Raw genomic sequence first — 13,834 nt, 5'->3', positions numbered from 1 at the left:
GCTTCACTGTTTAGCCACGTTCTTTATGGCCTCAATTTCTTTTCCTTTTTTGAAAAAAAGACACAATGGACATCTTATATCTGATAATGTGAAAAAAAATCCTCCTCCTTAGACTATACGGCCTCATTGATTCACAGGAAAAAGGGTCTTATGGCCTCTTTTGATTCATAGAAAAAGGTAAAACACAAAATTACTCATGTAACCTGTAAGAGAAATTTGTGCAGAAGAGTGTTTGATAGCACAACAAAGGCAAACGAACTCCACGGTTTGAGTGGATGAAAATGCTTCTCCAAAATATAGTGCAAATGACTCCTGATTTAAACTGAAAATATCCCCAAGGATACAAATCCTGTGAATCGAAGGAGCCCTCGGTATTTGACATCCAAAAGGTACCAGGCAAATGGATTGCACTACAATATGATATGAACAATCAATATATCATATCACAATACGACAGAATGGGCAACTACCGATTCACAAACTCAATGGAACGCAAACAAAACATTCTGAAACTGAAAACTCTCTCCAGCAGACATATTGATGATCCGAACAGAGGCTACCAGTGCACGTTGTTAGATTAGATACTACAAAAGACGTGAATTCATTACATCCAGACTACAGCACCAAACCATTAATCAGTACAGGCAATGCTTGCTTGATAACTGTCTTACACACTCCCAGATCCAGAGCATTCGGCATACAAACTAACAGCAGCATAGAGAAAAGAGGCTCTTCTGGTTTACGCCGAGTCGTCAAACTCATTTCGGGTTCCTGAGGACGATGATGACCGAATCCCCACGGAGGAACATCTTGCTTATGAACCTGTCCTTGTTCACCGGGAGAGCCTTCTTCTTGCCTTTACCAGTCTTTGGAACCTGTAACGAGCGGAATGGATGTTAGTGGACGCAGCAATACAAGACAAGACAAGGAAACGGTGCATTTAACGGGTCGGATGTTGTTGCCACCACATACCTCAGTCCACATCTCCCTGACGTTCTCAAGAACCATGTTGCAATGACGATCAAATGCCCTCACGCGACCAAGCAACTTCTTGTTGTTCCTGCAGTTGATAAGCACCTAAGGCAGAAGAGAGGATACATCATTAGAACAACTTATAACATGGAAAACATCACCTGCAGGCTACAGTCAGTGCAAGTGCAGTCACCTATTAGTGTCAAAAAACGTCTTATATTATGACTTTATGAGACGGAAGGAGTACATCATAAGCAAGCTAAAATCTGTGACAACAAGATGGTTGGTTACAGATACATTTCACCTTGATGCATTCAAGGTTGCAGTACCAAGAGGACGGCACTGTTACAGAGGGCAATTGACTGACAAAAAGGAGCAGAGAAACTATCATATTTACTCATTATTACACAATTCTGAATTCAACTTCTCAGCATTAAGATAGCAGCACTATCACAAGGGCACCTGATGAGAGGCTGCACAGAAACTACGGTTCATACTTAGTAACTACTTATATAAACGATGGTGCATTTAACTTTGCAGTGCTACACATTACCAAAGGCATCTCACGAAAGGCTGCACCAAAACTATGGTTAATTAGGGTATGTTTGGTTCATTAGCTAGCCTTGCTTAGCTAGGTAAGATTTTACTAGCCGATTTGAGCAAGGGCTCATAGGAGCAAAGCTGGGTGTTTGGTTGCAGCGTGCAACTTGTCCGAGAGTATATCGTGAAAGGGAACCATGGGAGCGGTGCATCGTGGACCACGACCCATCACATGGAAGTTACGTTATGGGTGCACACACGTTTCACGTTGTTTTTTCTGTGCTTGTTCGTTTGCCGGGTGAGGGAGCCAAATCGGCCCTCCTTCACAGGCAAGGATTTAGCGGCAGTTATGGGCTAAATTGCCATCAAAAGCCAGATTTAGTTGCCCATACCAAATGCCCAGCCTTGCCTAGCAAGGCTAGTTTGGCTTTTGCCTTGGATCCAAACACTCCCTTACTCATCTATGGTCAGTGCAAGTGCAGTCACCTAGAGGTCTACTTTTCCCGTATTTGTTGCCGAGTAGAAAAAATAATAAGTGCACTTGCAGTTTACATCATAATCACATCGGGCAAGCTAAAATCTAAATAATCATATATGTGTTGATGCATTTAACTTTGCAGCACTGAGAAGGGAACACTATTACCAAAGGTGGTTTGGTTGAGGAAAGGGTGCAGGGAAACTATAGTATTTACTCATATATTACACGAAGATGCATTGAACTTTGCAGTACTAAGAGAACAGCACTATTACCAAAGGCAATTGATGGAAGTCTGCAAACAGACTAAGGTCAGTGCAAGTGCAATCGCCTAGAAATCTAGTTTTTCCATATTTGTTACAGAGTAGAAGAAAATAACCAGTTTACTTGCAATCATAGTCACATCAAGCGAGCTAAAATCTGTGACAACGAGATGGTTAATTACTCACATATTACACGTTATTGCGTTTAACTTTGCAGTACAAAGAGGACAATACTGTTACAAAGGGCAATTGATTGACAAAAGGGTGCAGAGAAACCATTGTATTTACTAATTATTACACGATTGTGAATTTAGTTTTGCAGTAGTTAAATTCTCATGTACATGATGGTACATTTAACTTTGCAGTGCCACACTATTACCAAAGGCATTTGACAAAAGGCCGCACCACAATGGTTAATTACTCACACATTTACGCGATGGTGCGCTTAGCTTTGTAGCACTAGGAGGGAAAGGGAAACTAGTGTTCGCTTGCACGACGGGATCACAGGCAACTAAGTCGATTGATTTCTTTAGCAAGTACACGCACAACGGTGAACACCAGCTCTCCAGAAGGTCAGGTGTTCAATACAAACAGATATGCAGACAGACAGTAAATACGGAGTAGTACAGAAAATTGGTCCTTGCTAAGCTGGGATCTCAACCAACAGAGGCAAGAAGTCAACCAGACCAAACCAACCTGAGTGTTGTTCTTGACGCTGAGCATGAGAATGGAGAGGGGCCCCGTGCTGAACTCCTCCTCCTCCTTCTTCCCCTGCTGCAAGCAAAACAAAGACAGAACCAACGACCGTGTCAGTAAGCTGCGATGCATGGGAAGGCCTGTGGCTCTAATAAGTTGCGAGAGCTGCTGGATTCTTACATCGACGGGCGCTACCTCCGCCATGGACGCGACGGCTGGCTGACGGGGCGAAGGCCGGCGACCTGCGCACGGAACAACCCGAATCAGCGGCGGCAGTGAGAGATCCGCACGGCGAGTAAACCCTAGGTTTCGGCGGCTGCTGCTCGTCAGGGGCGGCGCGTCGTCCCTCGGGATGGAGGAGGCGGGACCGGGCTAGGAGATGGGTGGAGAGGACCTCGTACCTGAAAACCCGGGGCGGAACGGCGGAGGCGCGGCGAGGACGGAGGGTGGCGGCAGGAGGCGGGGCCAAGTTTTGGGGAGGGGAGGCGCGGTGGCGAGGGTGCGGCCGGATAGAGAGAGGAGGAGGGGCTTCTTTGCTAGGGTTCTCGCGGGCCTGTGGGCTTCGTTCCATTGTCGGCGCCAGCGCGAACCGAGCGGCCCGGAAGGCGTTTCGAAGACACGGGTAGAAAAAAGTAGGCCTTTTTTGTTTATCTGGGCTCTCTGGACAGTTTTTCCACGGGAACAAAAGGCCGAAGCCGAACGAAGCACGTTTTTTAATTAGCTGCGACGTTCCCTCAAAAATAAAATCAGCTGCGAGTCATGCCTCAAGAAAAAAATTCAGCTGCGAGATCACGGTCCAAAGCCGCTTCTTAGTTATTTGGGGACTATCCCCTCAAAAAAAGTATTTGTGGGCCGGCTCAATTGTCAAAACAGAGAGTGGAAGGCTTGACGACGAAGTTGGGTTCTGATGATGGTTTTGCTGTGGGTAGTGGGAGTAGAAGTGATGGTATTGGTGTGTTTTGACGGGATGGAGTTAATTTACGGGTCAAGAGTTTTTCAAAATACCATACTAATGCGGTTGTGTCAGAAGTAGGAAGGGAGAATGGAGGTTAACATGCTTCTATGGCGGGGCTAACAAAAGCCTTGCCAGCAGATTTGGGACACGATGGCTTGACTACCGGGTGAATCTACACTTTCGTGGCTTTGGGTTGGAGATTTCAATGAGGTGTCGGAGAGAGGAACAAATGGGACCTAATTCGAGAGATATGGCTCAGATGGTAGGATTTAGGGAGGCGGTGGATCTACGTGGACTCGATGATCTCGAATAAGCTTTCAAAAAAGATTTAGTGGACGACAATTCTGTCAAGTTGGACTTGACAGGGCTTTGGTGACAGCCAGCTTGAATTCTATGTTTCCCTTTGCGTCACTGCGTCACTTGGTGGCTGCAAAATAGGACGACTGCCCTATTGTGTTATGTAATGAAGTTGAAGCTTCAAACAAGAGGATAGTTGAGGACAAGCCATTTTGTTTTGAAGAGATGTGGGGAACCCATCATGACTTTGTACGATGGTCGAGCGTACATGGAACAGCAGGGAGGTGGCCAGCTTGGTTGCTTTGATGAAAGCAAAGCTAGACCGGCTGGCGAGCTAGGTCCGACAAGAACTACGTTCACTCGAGAGGAGGTTCGTTGAGATGCGTGCGGAACCAAACATGCAACGGCCATCTTGCAAGGAAACAAAAATCAAAGCATGAATTTTGTTGAGTTGAACTTCACTGCTGGATTCAGTAGCCGGCGGGCGGGCGGAGGTGCCGCAACCGGTCACACACGGGAGCGAAAGTGCTGCGATTGGGCGTCGCGTCAGTTTGCGACAGCCGCCTAAGTGATGTATATTTGCAGCAATTGGTGCCCATTTTAGGGTTGCCCAAAAAAATTATGGTCGGGCTGCTGTTGGAGAGGGTTTTTTTTGCCTCCAAGTGCGCTAAAATAGGGCAGCTATTGGAGGACAGTAAAGTTTGGTTCTTGGGTGTATATACACCCTACATGAAAAAAAGGTCAATTATCTGAAAATATTTTTGAAATAAACTTGACCTTTCATTGTACTCGTAAAAATATCCCACGAAAGAAAAAAAAAGCCCGTTGACTTAAGAAAAAATAGGTAAAAAGTGTGAATAGTGGCTTGTATATAGCAATAAATTACTATTTTTTTCCATGAAGTCACGGAATTTTTTTATTCAAAAAAAGTTATATACTAGTGCAAAAAAAAGTCAGCCTTGTTTAAAAAACTTATGAACTTCTTCGACTTTTTAATTATATCGGGTGTATATATCCACCCAGTAACCAAAGGGCATTTCCCAGCTATCGGAGATGCTCTTATGTCCTCTTCAACACTAATTGCACTACACTAAAAAAATATGTGGACCTTTTGAATATAGTGTACAGATTAAAGTACTTGTAGATATTTGACTCCCTCATGGTTGTGCTCTTCCAAACAGTTACAATGACAGATATATTTCAGATTATGGACCAAAGCTAACATGGACCGATGGCGTAGTAAAAAGCTTTTCGATTTTTATTAACAATGGTTGGAATCCATGCTTGGATGCTTGGAAAGTGCACTAGTGCTCGGAATCCATGGTTTGTACAAGGAGCACTGCTAGGCAGACGATGAATTCATGGACGATCCACACATGATAAGTCACATACACCATTGGATTGCCTTTTTTGAAGAAAAAATTGTGTGGCTTCAGAAACATGTTATGCACAAAATCGTGCATGAAAGATCGTCCGCACAGCAATTTCCTTGTACATGTGACCTGAGAGAGACTTGGTTATGCATGCCTTTATGGGACAGTACTGCCCAAAGCCCAAAGGTAACAGGTTGTTAGGAAAGTAAGGAGTACATTTGGTTTCAGATGTTGACAACTTGTATGCTTACATGGGTGCATGCTTCCTCCAACTATTAGTCTCTCTCAAGTGCTTTGCGTCGTCCCCTGTGTATGACAGTGTTCCATTCGAAGAATGGTCACCAAGCGACGCTTTGGCCGAGTGGTTAAGGCGTGTGCCTGCTAAGTACATGGGGTTTCCCCGCGAGAGTTCGAATCTCTCAGGCGTCGTTTCTTTTTTCGTTTCCCCTCCTTTTTTTCTTGATGGGCCACAATTACTAACGTGTCTCTCTGGTTGCCCTTGGGCCTACCGAATGACAGTCTTGGACCATCAGCAGCAACATTTCTTTCTCTCTCTAAAAAAAGCAAATCTTGCCTCAAAATAAAAATTTTAAAAAGCAAATCAGCAACATTTCTTTCTCAGAAGAAGTGATCCATAACGGGTGTCCTTTGGGTGTTTTTGAGCACGGGGGTGCTCTCTGTGTGTGTGTGTGTGTGTGTGTGTGTGTGTGTGTGTGTGTTTATGGGATTTTTTCCTCTTTGTTCTGGGATCAACACTTTGTTATTGCTTTTGGCGTACTGTTTGGTTTACAGTATTGCGTACTTGCATGACCATAATCGAGTGGCAGCTAGCACTATCATTGTACGCGACGCATCGTGCATGGGTCAGCTGTACGCCTCATGCGCAATCTGTCTGTCTATTAATCTGTGACTTGACGATGCCACATGGCAACCCAGCCAAGCAAGCCTCGCCCGCCGCTACACACCTACAACTTGACACAAATAGGAGTATACATTATCATGGCAACTTGGATGGCGATGCCTAAGCTAATCAATCATATACGTACCTACACGTATGCATTTGTTTTTATACAGACCGACTGAACTCAAGCTGTGTAAGTAATTCGCTGCACTCTCGACCGATCTTTCCTGCTGGATGGATCGTAGTGGATGGATGGTGTCAAGCGGTGGATCGAGCTGGGTGCATGCATGCACGTTGAGTCGGGCACGTGGATCATACATACCGAAACCACACCAACTCCATCCGGACATATACATATCATTGATCGGTTGACGGGCGCACGCTTGTGTTGGCTGACGGGGACACTCCAACAGCACAAGAGGAAACTAAGCGGCAAACGCATGTGGACGGACGGACGGGGCATCCCTCGCTCAACAACTTGCTTGCGTGTCTTCGCGCGCGCCACCTCAGCCATGCATTATAGACCTCGCCCGCCCGCCCGCTAACGACGACTTGCTTGTCAGCTGATCGTCCTGATCATCATACAATCATCATCTCACAAATTATCACTCATCTTCAAAAGACCATGCAGTAAGTAATTAACCTGACGCCAAAAGGAAGGGACGCACCTAACCTAACTGATCAATCAAAGCCATGCAAGCAGCTAGCTTAATTATATGTTGCACGTACACGGTCCTGCCTCCTGTGTGCGATGAAAAGCGACCGAGGCAGGCAGGCAGGCAGGCAGGCCCAGAATTTCATTCATCGTACAGGAAAGAAATAAAGAAGCTAGTAGCCTTTTGCAAAAGGCTCCAACCCAACCGATGGACCATAAAGAAAGTACGTAAGTATTAGCAAAGCGTCTTTGTAGTAGATACCGGTATTTCTACAGCATGCGCACGTACTTTTATGTACGTATGTAAGTACTCAGTGGTCCGCCCGTGTGCCAGTACACATTGTCTTTTCCCCCAACAACAGAAAACGAGTAGGTACACGTGCACTTGGCTGCATGCATGCTTCGTACACGTGCATGCGCCTGCGGTTTGATCCGCCACGACAGCCGTTCTTTGCTGTGGAAACTGGAATAGGAGCCTGAAAAAAAAAATGTTGACGGGGCCGGGACAAAAGAAGAAAGGAAATGAAAAGGAAGAGACTTCTTATTCTTACTACGTAGGAGTACTACTGTACTAGGCTAAGCGGGCAGCTGCGACGCACCGAGGAGATGGAGGAGAATCACGCGACAGCGAGAAAAGGGGTGCCACACTTGGCAGTATGTGCTGAGGTTATTACTCGCGCATGCTAATTTTGTTGTTGTTAATTTGTACTCCTAATTAGAGAATTAACAAGCGCCGGCAGGCGGTGGTGGTGTGTGGTGTGGACGGTAGAGCCAGACACACAGCACAAACGACAACCTCCTAAGGCCAACTCCACCGCGCGACCCCATCCTGTCCGCCCCCGTCTGTTTGGGGTAAAACAGACAAACCAGACGGCCCAGCGCGGGGGCGAAAACGGACTTTTGTCCGTTTTGTGTCTGTCTTCGACCCATCCCCGGCCCATGTTTGCGCCGGTTTTAGGATGAAACGGACAGCATGCGGACGGGCAGGATGCGCGCTTGTCCTCCCCTGGCCCGCCTGTCGGTGGGAGAAACCAACCCCCCCCCCCACACGCCCCATTTGGCGCCATTTCCCCCAAACCCTTCCACGTCCCTCCCGCCGCCCCCTCTCTCCCCCGTCCATGGCCGACGCCCAGCCGAATTCCGGCGGCCTGGCCGACGACTCGCCAAGAAAGGTGAAGAAGAAGGCGGCTAAGGCGCCAAGGAAGCCGTGGTCGGAGTGCACGCCGGAGGAGATCGCCAAGTTGGATGCGGAATCGGTGAAGAGGAGGGGCCGGAGAGCAGCCGTCAAGGTCAATGCCGCCGCGGCCAAGTTCGCCGCCGAGCGCGATGCGATGGAGGCCGCGCGGCGCAAGGCCGCGGTCGACGAGAAGGAGGACATCGTCAACAAAGCGCACGCCCTCCTCATGCTTGGCATGGTCCGGCCGGCCGGTTTCCCTGCAGCGGCCGTCGGCCCGGCGAGCACAGGCTCGTCAGTCACCCGGCCTCCGCACTGCCAGTCGCCGACATCGCGGACCGCACCCATGTCGCCCGGCTTTCCTCCGCCAAGGCACGACGGCCAGACCCGTTTCTCGGGGTCGCCGAACGTTGGCTTGTTCGCGCCGTCCACACCGCGCCCCGCGGCCGTCATCGACCTCAACGTCACGCCTGGGTCAAGCAGCGGCGGCCGGCCGTCCGTCAAGATGCAAAGAAAGCAAGCACGGGCACCGTTCACGAGCACCATGCCAGCCCCCCGCGTCTTGTTTGACGGAATGCCACCACCAACGCCAACGGTCGACGACCCCTTCTACAACCAGTACATGGAGGACGTGATCTTCGAGGGTGGGCAGGGCCATGCCTACAACCCCGACGAGACCCAAAGTCAGGATGGACGCGCCCAGTACGTCCCCGATGAAGAAGAGGCTGACGACCGTGCTGACTACGACCATGGTGACTTGTGGCATGAAGAGGAAGAGCATTAGCACGGGTTCATATACACAAGATGATGACAAGTTGATTTGCCAAGCTTGGATGGAGATTAGCCAAGACCCGAGGACCGGCGCGCAACAAAAGGGCCTTGTTTTTTGGACAAGAGTTCACAAAACATTCCATGAAAGGAAGATGTTTGAGCCCTAGCAATTTACAAGCAACCATGCACTAGTAGAAAAAGGGCCATTTGTCCCGGTTCATAAGGCCCATCTGTCCCGGTTGGGGAACCGGGACTAAAGGGTCGTTACTAGTGCCCTAGGCCTTTAGTCCCGGTTCTTATACTAACCGGGACAGATGGGCCTCCACGTGGCCGCTCCGGCGAGCCCAGGCACGAGGGCCTTTGGTCCCGGTTGGTAGCACCAAGCGGGACCAATAAGCTTCCACGCGTCAGCATTTCAGGAGCTGGGTTTTTTTTGAAAGGAGGTGGTTTAGGGGTTTTGGGGGTTAATTTAGGTTGGTATAGGTAGCTAATAGAGAGATGTGTCCTCTCTTATCTCCGTGCTACTGCTACTGCTATGCCTAAATATGACTTAGATTGAAGTGAGGCAACATGTGGTGCATGTCGAAAGTAATACTAATCCTAACTTGATCAAGTTTGGATTGTACTACTTTCGACATGCACCACATGCATGTTGCCTTCACTTCAATCCAATCCATGTTCATTTCACCCACAGATATATAATAACTCTTCATGCTCACATCATGCATCATCATAATAACAAGTCCTACTAATCATCATCATACAACTTCTACTCGCTATTAATAACAAGTCATACGATCATCATCCTGATAGTCATCGAACCAACCCTACTTTGTTCTCAGCACATGATCATTAGTATTAGGTAGGACCTAAATACCCTCTTTAAGGTAAAATAGCATAAAACAATATAGACCCTGACTCTCCATTATGGAGAATGGAGATCATCCTGTCTCCAATTCTTGCGCTTCGCTTCCTTTTGCTTCCAAGAACCTCCTTACGACTGTCCATACATTTTTTTCATTTTTGGATTAGCATGCCTCCACTTCTTTGAGAAATCCGGTATGGGCAGTTGAGATTCGTAGGATGACCTGGATATATGTTCAAAACACGAAGGCTGCCATTCTGATACATCAAATGAGGCACACAATCCTCTGGGATTCTCTGTTGAAAAACATATTAATAACTTCATAGTTAGCAATGATGTACTAGTTTTAGAAGTATGCAAAAGATGCACGGATGTCGTAATAGTAAAAAATCTTACCAGGGTATCTCCATGGTAGTTACCGTAGTTCAACACGTGCACTAGTGGCACGTATTGACCATAATGTCGAGGAGTTTGATTGTAGATATTGTAATTCTCAATATCAGTACAAAATCTGACCAGATGATTTTTCTCCTGATAAGTTAATTCGGAGCCATCGGTGTAGTGGGTTTTGTCTACCATGTTCCGCACATTGTTTGAACAATCAAAATAAGTTGTCAATGGAAATAAGCTGTCAACTATTTTGAAATAAACAATATAAATTAGCTAATAACTATGTTTGAGAAACTCAGGACCCAAATGTCCATATTGTCTTGCTCGATTTCAGGATCACCAAGATCCATGGTGACAAGCATACCCTCATCAAAACCATACATCTTGCAAAGTGCTTCCCATTTTTTGCAACCAAAATGGGTTATGCTCTCAGAATTGTACAACTTTACTTCAAAATCCACACCATGATGGGTCCTTAGGTGAATTTTCTTTGTTTCGAAACTTTCTTTGTTTCAAAACCCATCCTCTCCAAGACATAGCGCCTTGCATGTCATGGGATAAGCTAGTCGAATTGTAAAAGATGAAAAGTACACGTTGAAATATTTGAAGTCGTGCTTAATTACGAAAAAATAACACTTGTCGTCGTTGCGTACGGTTTCAACATCGAAGGTTTCCTCCGGCTTAATGCTGAAGCGCCGATCTTCGTCCAGGTGAGGCCTGTCGCACTGACCTCGGTCGTCATGGAACCAGTCGCACTCCCCCGAGAGACTTTCGTCGTCCGAGTACGACATTTCCTATGTTCATAATTCAAATATTAAACATCTACAATTAAATATATGTACTAAAAAACCTAAGTTAGATCATTATTATTCATCACGGGTTGACTATCGGTCTGTCGAGTCTTTTGTTGAAAACTCTCAGCTCACGTGGTGTATACATTCGACCGTTGGTGATGGTCGCTCCTCCTTTCATCCCCGAGTGCATTACACCAAAATGTCTAGCGCACGGGAATGAAGGAGAAGCGACCCCCACGACAACAGTCGGGATTCTTCGTCCTTTCATATATATATGGTGGAACTCCCCCTCACTGATTCCTCTCTGACATTTGCGACCGTCGGTGATGTTAGCTCCTCCTTTTGTTCCCGAGTGCATTACACCAAATTGTCTAGCACACGGGAACGAAGTAGAAGCTACCCCCACGACAACAGTCGGGATTCTTCGTCCTCTCATATATGGTGGAGACTCGACAGACTTAAAGTCAACCCGAAATATCGTTTAATTATCTTTCTAAAAGAGGATTTGGCTGGTCTCACCTCGAGGTCGGAGGGGGTCGGTGACGGGGACGACGGCGGGGATGATGGATGGGCCGGGGGCTCCTAGATTTCTGCGAAAACAAAAACCCTATAAGCTATCAACTAATCATATGCATACGCCTTGCATAGTGCTCTCCAATTTTAGCATTCGAAGTAGGAGTAGTTTTCCAATTTGAGCATTCAATAAGCAAAATTAAATCGCAAAATAAAGTAGTATTCAAATTAGGATGCATTCAATTATAAGCAAAACTACATCATCTTCATGCGTCCGTACATCGTCGAATATTATCACTAATACACCTCGAATACTATTATACATATAGCATCGCCAGTACAGCTAGAACCGTAGCGCCCGACGGGTATCGGCGCGGGCGATGGATACCCAAAGAGAAGGAACCATCACAGGATCGCTCCAGTGAGATCCCTGAAGAACCTGCCAGGTATTGTCGAACCTGCCCTCCAACGCAACCATGTAGCGACAGACGTGCTCGTCCTCCTCGCTGACACGGTGACGTACCACCTCCGCGGTGTCCGGAAGCCTCGGCACCGTCACTGGCCCACGCGACCGCCACCAAACAAGGATCGGGTCAACGACAGGCTGGCTCCTCACCAACCTACGCCCCCCGGAAGGTAGCACCTCCCAAAACCAGCCCGGCGGAGCCCAGTCCCGGACATGGCCCCTCTGATCAAGCCGGCCTCCTCCGCCGAGTCGACAACGAGGATGCGGGATAGGCATCGTCGACGTTGATGCGGGAATAATTGCTTTAACTAAAAAAATAAACTAGTTCTATTAATTTCTTTGCTAAAAATAAACTACTTCTATAGTAAAATAAACTAGTTTTGTTAAATCAACTAGTTCAACTACTAAGCACTTACTATAAATAGAATAAAGTAGTACTTACTAATTAAAAATAAACTAGTTTAACTAGTTCTATTATTTTTGTAACTAATTATATTAAACACTTTCTCTTCTTATTCTATGAACAAAATTACAACAGAAAAATCATAAAAATTCTATGAACAAAATAAAAATTATATGAACAAAATTACAACAGAAAAAATCATAAAAATTCTATGAAAAAAATTGACATATTCTTTGCATATATATGAACACACAAACATTTGCATATTCAACAATAATATCACCAAAAAAATGTATGAACAGAAAAAAAATCTAACTTTTGCATATAATTCATTTATGAACAAATTACAATAACTCAATTAACTACACATCTAAACTACGCATCTAAATTAACTACACATCTAAATTAGGAAATTCATATATGGAGCTCACTTCGCAACGGGGCGGCGATCGACGAGGAGGCAGGACACGGGGGCGACGGTGAGGGGCGCGGCGACGGGCGATGAGGAGGCAGGGGGCGGCGACGGCGACGGTGAGGGGCACGGCGACGGGCAGCGAGGAGGCAGGGGCGCGGGGCGGCGCGGGACGGCGTCGGAGGCAGGGCGACGACGGCGACGGCGAGGCGCAGAGGGGCAGCCTGGCGGCGTCGTCGGGCGGGGAAGACGAACGGAATGAAAATTTTCACAAGTGCTAGTTATATAGACGAAGCATTGGTTCCGGTTCGTGAGAGAAACCGGGACGAATGCGACCTTTAGTCCCGGTTGGTGCCACCAACCAGGACCAAAGGCCTCTTTTCAGCAGCCCAAAGGGCGGGAAGCGGCGGCCTTTGGTCCCGGTTGGTGGCTCCAACCGGTACTAAAGGGGTGGCATTGGTACCGGTTGGTGCTACGAACCGGTACCAATGCACCCCTTTAGTACCGGTTGGTGCCACCAACCGGGACCAAAGGCCTTGTCCTGCTGCGCCCGCGTCGAAAGTTTAGTCCCACCTCGCTAGTCGAGAGGGCCGGGCGCGCAGTGGTTTATAAGCCCCACTGCCGCTCCCCTCTCGAACTCCTCTCCATTGCAGGCTTACGGGCCTAATTGACACTTCTATGCCTGATGGGCCTACTGGGCCTTCTGCTGGCCTGAATCCTGGCCCATGGGTTGGTTTCTAGTCGTATTCAGGCAGTGGTGGCCCAGTAGGTGGCATATTTTTTATTTTTCCCTGTTTTTTTGCTTTATTTATTTTATTTTGTTTGTACTTACAACAAAATCTTATTTATTTTATTTTATTTTGTTTCTAATTACTTATTTATTTCACTTTATGATAATTCCTTTTGCTTTATGTTATTA

General features: G+C 46.9%; 1 protein-coding gene and 1 non-coding gene across 4 annotated transcripts; one reads left to right on the top strand and one right to left on the bottom strand.

The window, feature by feature from the left end:
* Nucleotides 1-504: 504 nt before the first annotated feature.
* On the bottom strand, nt 505-3,498 carry LOC109763304 (uncharacterized). 3 transcript variants are annotated; one of them, XM_020322145.4, is made up of 5 exons: nt 3,348-3,498; nt 3,127-3,188; nt 2,947-3,024; nt 973-1,077; nt 505-875 (listed from the first exon to the last, which is right to left on the bottom strand). In XM_020322145.4, the coding sequence occupies exons 2-5, from the start codon at nt 3,148-3,150 to the stop codon at nt 759-761; spliced, it is 324 nt and encodes a 107-aa protein (XP_020177734.1). In that variant the 5' UTR covers nt 3,151-3,188; nt 3,348-3,498; the 3' UTR covers nt 505-758. The 3 variants fall into 3 exon arrangements, with proteins under 3 accessions (XP_020177734.1, XP_020177735.1, XP_020177733.1); XM_020322146.4 differs by having other exon boundaries at nt 2,947-3,021; nt 3,348-3,479; XM_020322144.4 differs by having other exon boundaries at nt 2,947-3,188; nt 3,348-3,479.
* A 2,420-nt stretch (nt 3,499-5,918) lies between these two features.
* TRNAS-GCU (transfer RNA serine (anticodon GCU)) lies at nt 5,919-6,000 on the top strand. The gene has a single exon. It is a non-coding gene; the product is annotated as a tRNA-Ser (tRNA).
* Nucleotides 6,001-13,834: the final 7,834 nt, after the last annotated feature.

This window comes from Aegilops tauschii, chromosome 4 (assembly GCF_002575655.3).
Source record: "Aegilops tauschii subsp. strangulata cultivar AL8/78 chromosome 4, Aet v6.0, whole genome shotgun sequence".
NCBI classification, from domain to species: Eukaryota; Viridiplantae; Streptophyta; class Magnoliopsida; order Poales; family Poaceae; genus Aegilops; species Aegilops tauschii.
This window is presented reverse-complemented; position numbering and strand designations above follow the sequence as displayed.

Coding starts and splice junctions, on each gene's coding strand:
- LOC109763304 (XM_020322144.4), bottom strand. CDS start 3,150: ATGGCGGAGGTAGCGCCCGTCGATGTAAGAATCCAGCAGCTCTCGCAA. Junction 1,078..2,946: donor GCGTCAAGAACAACACTCAG/GTTGGTTTGGTC, acceptor CTTCTGCCTTAG/GTGCTTATCAACTGCAGGAA. Junction 876..972: donor TCAGGGAGATGTGGACTGAG/GTATGTGGTGGC, acceptor CGCTCGTTACAG/GTTCCAAAGACTGGTAAAGG.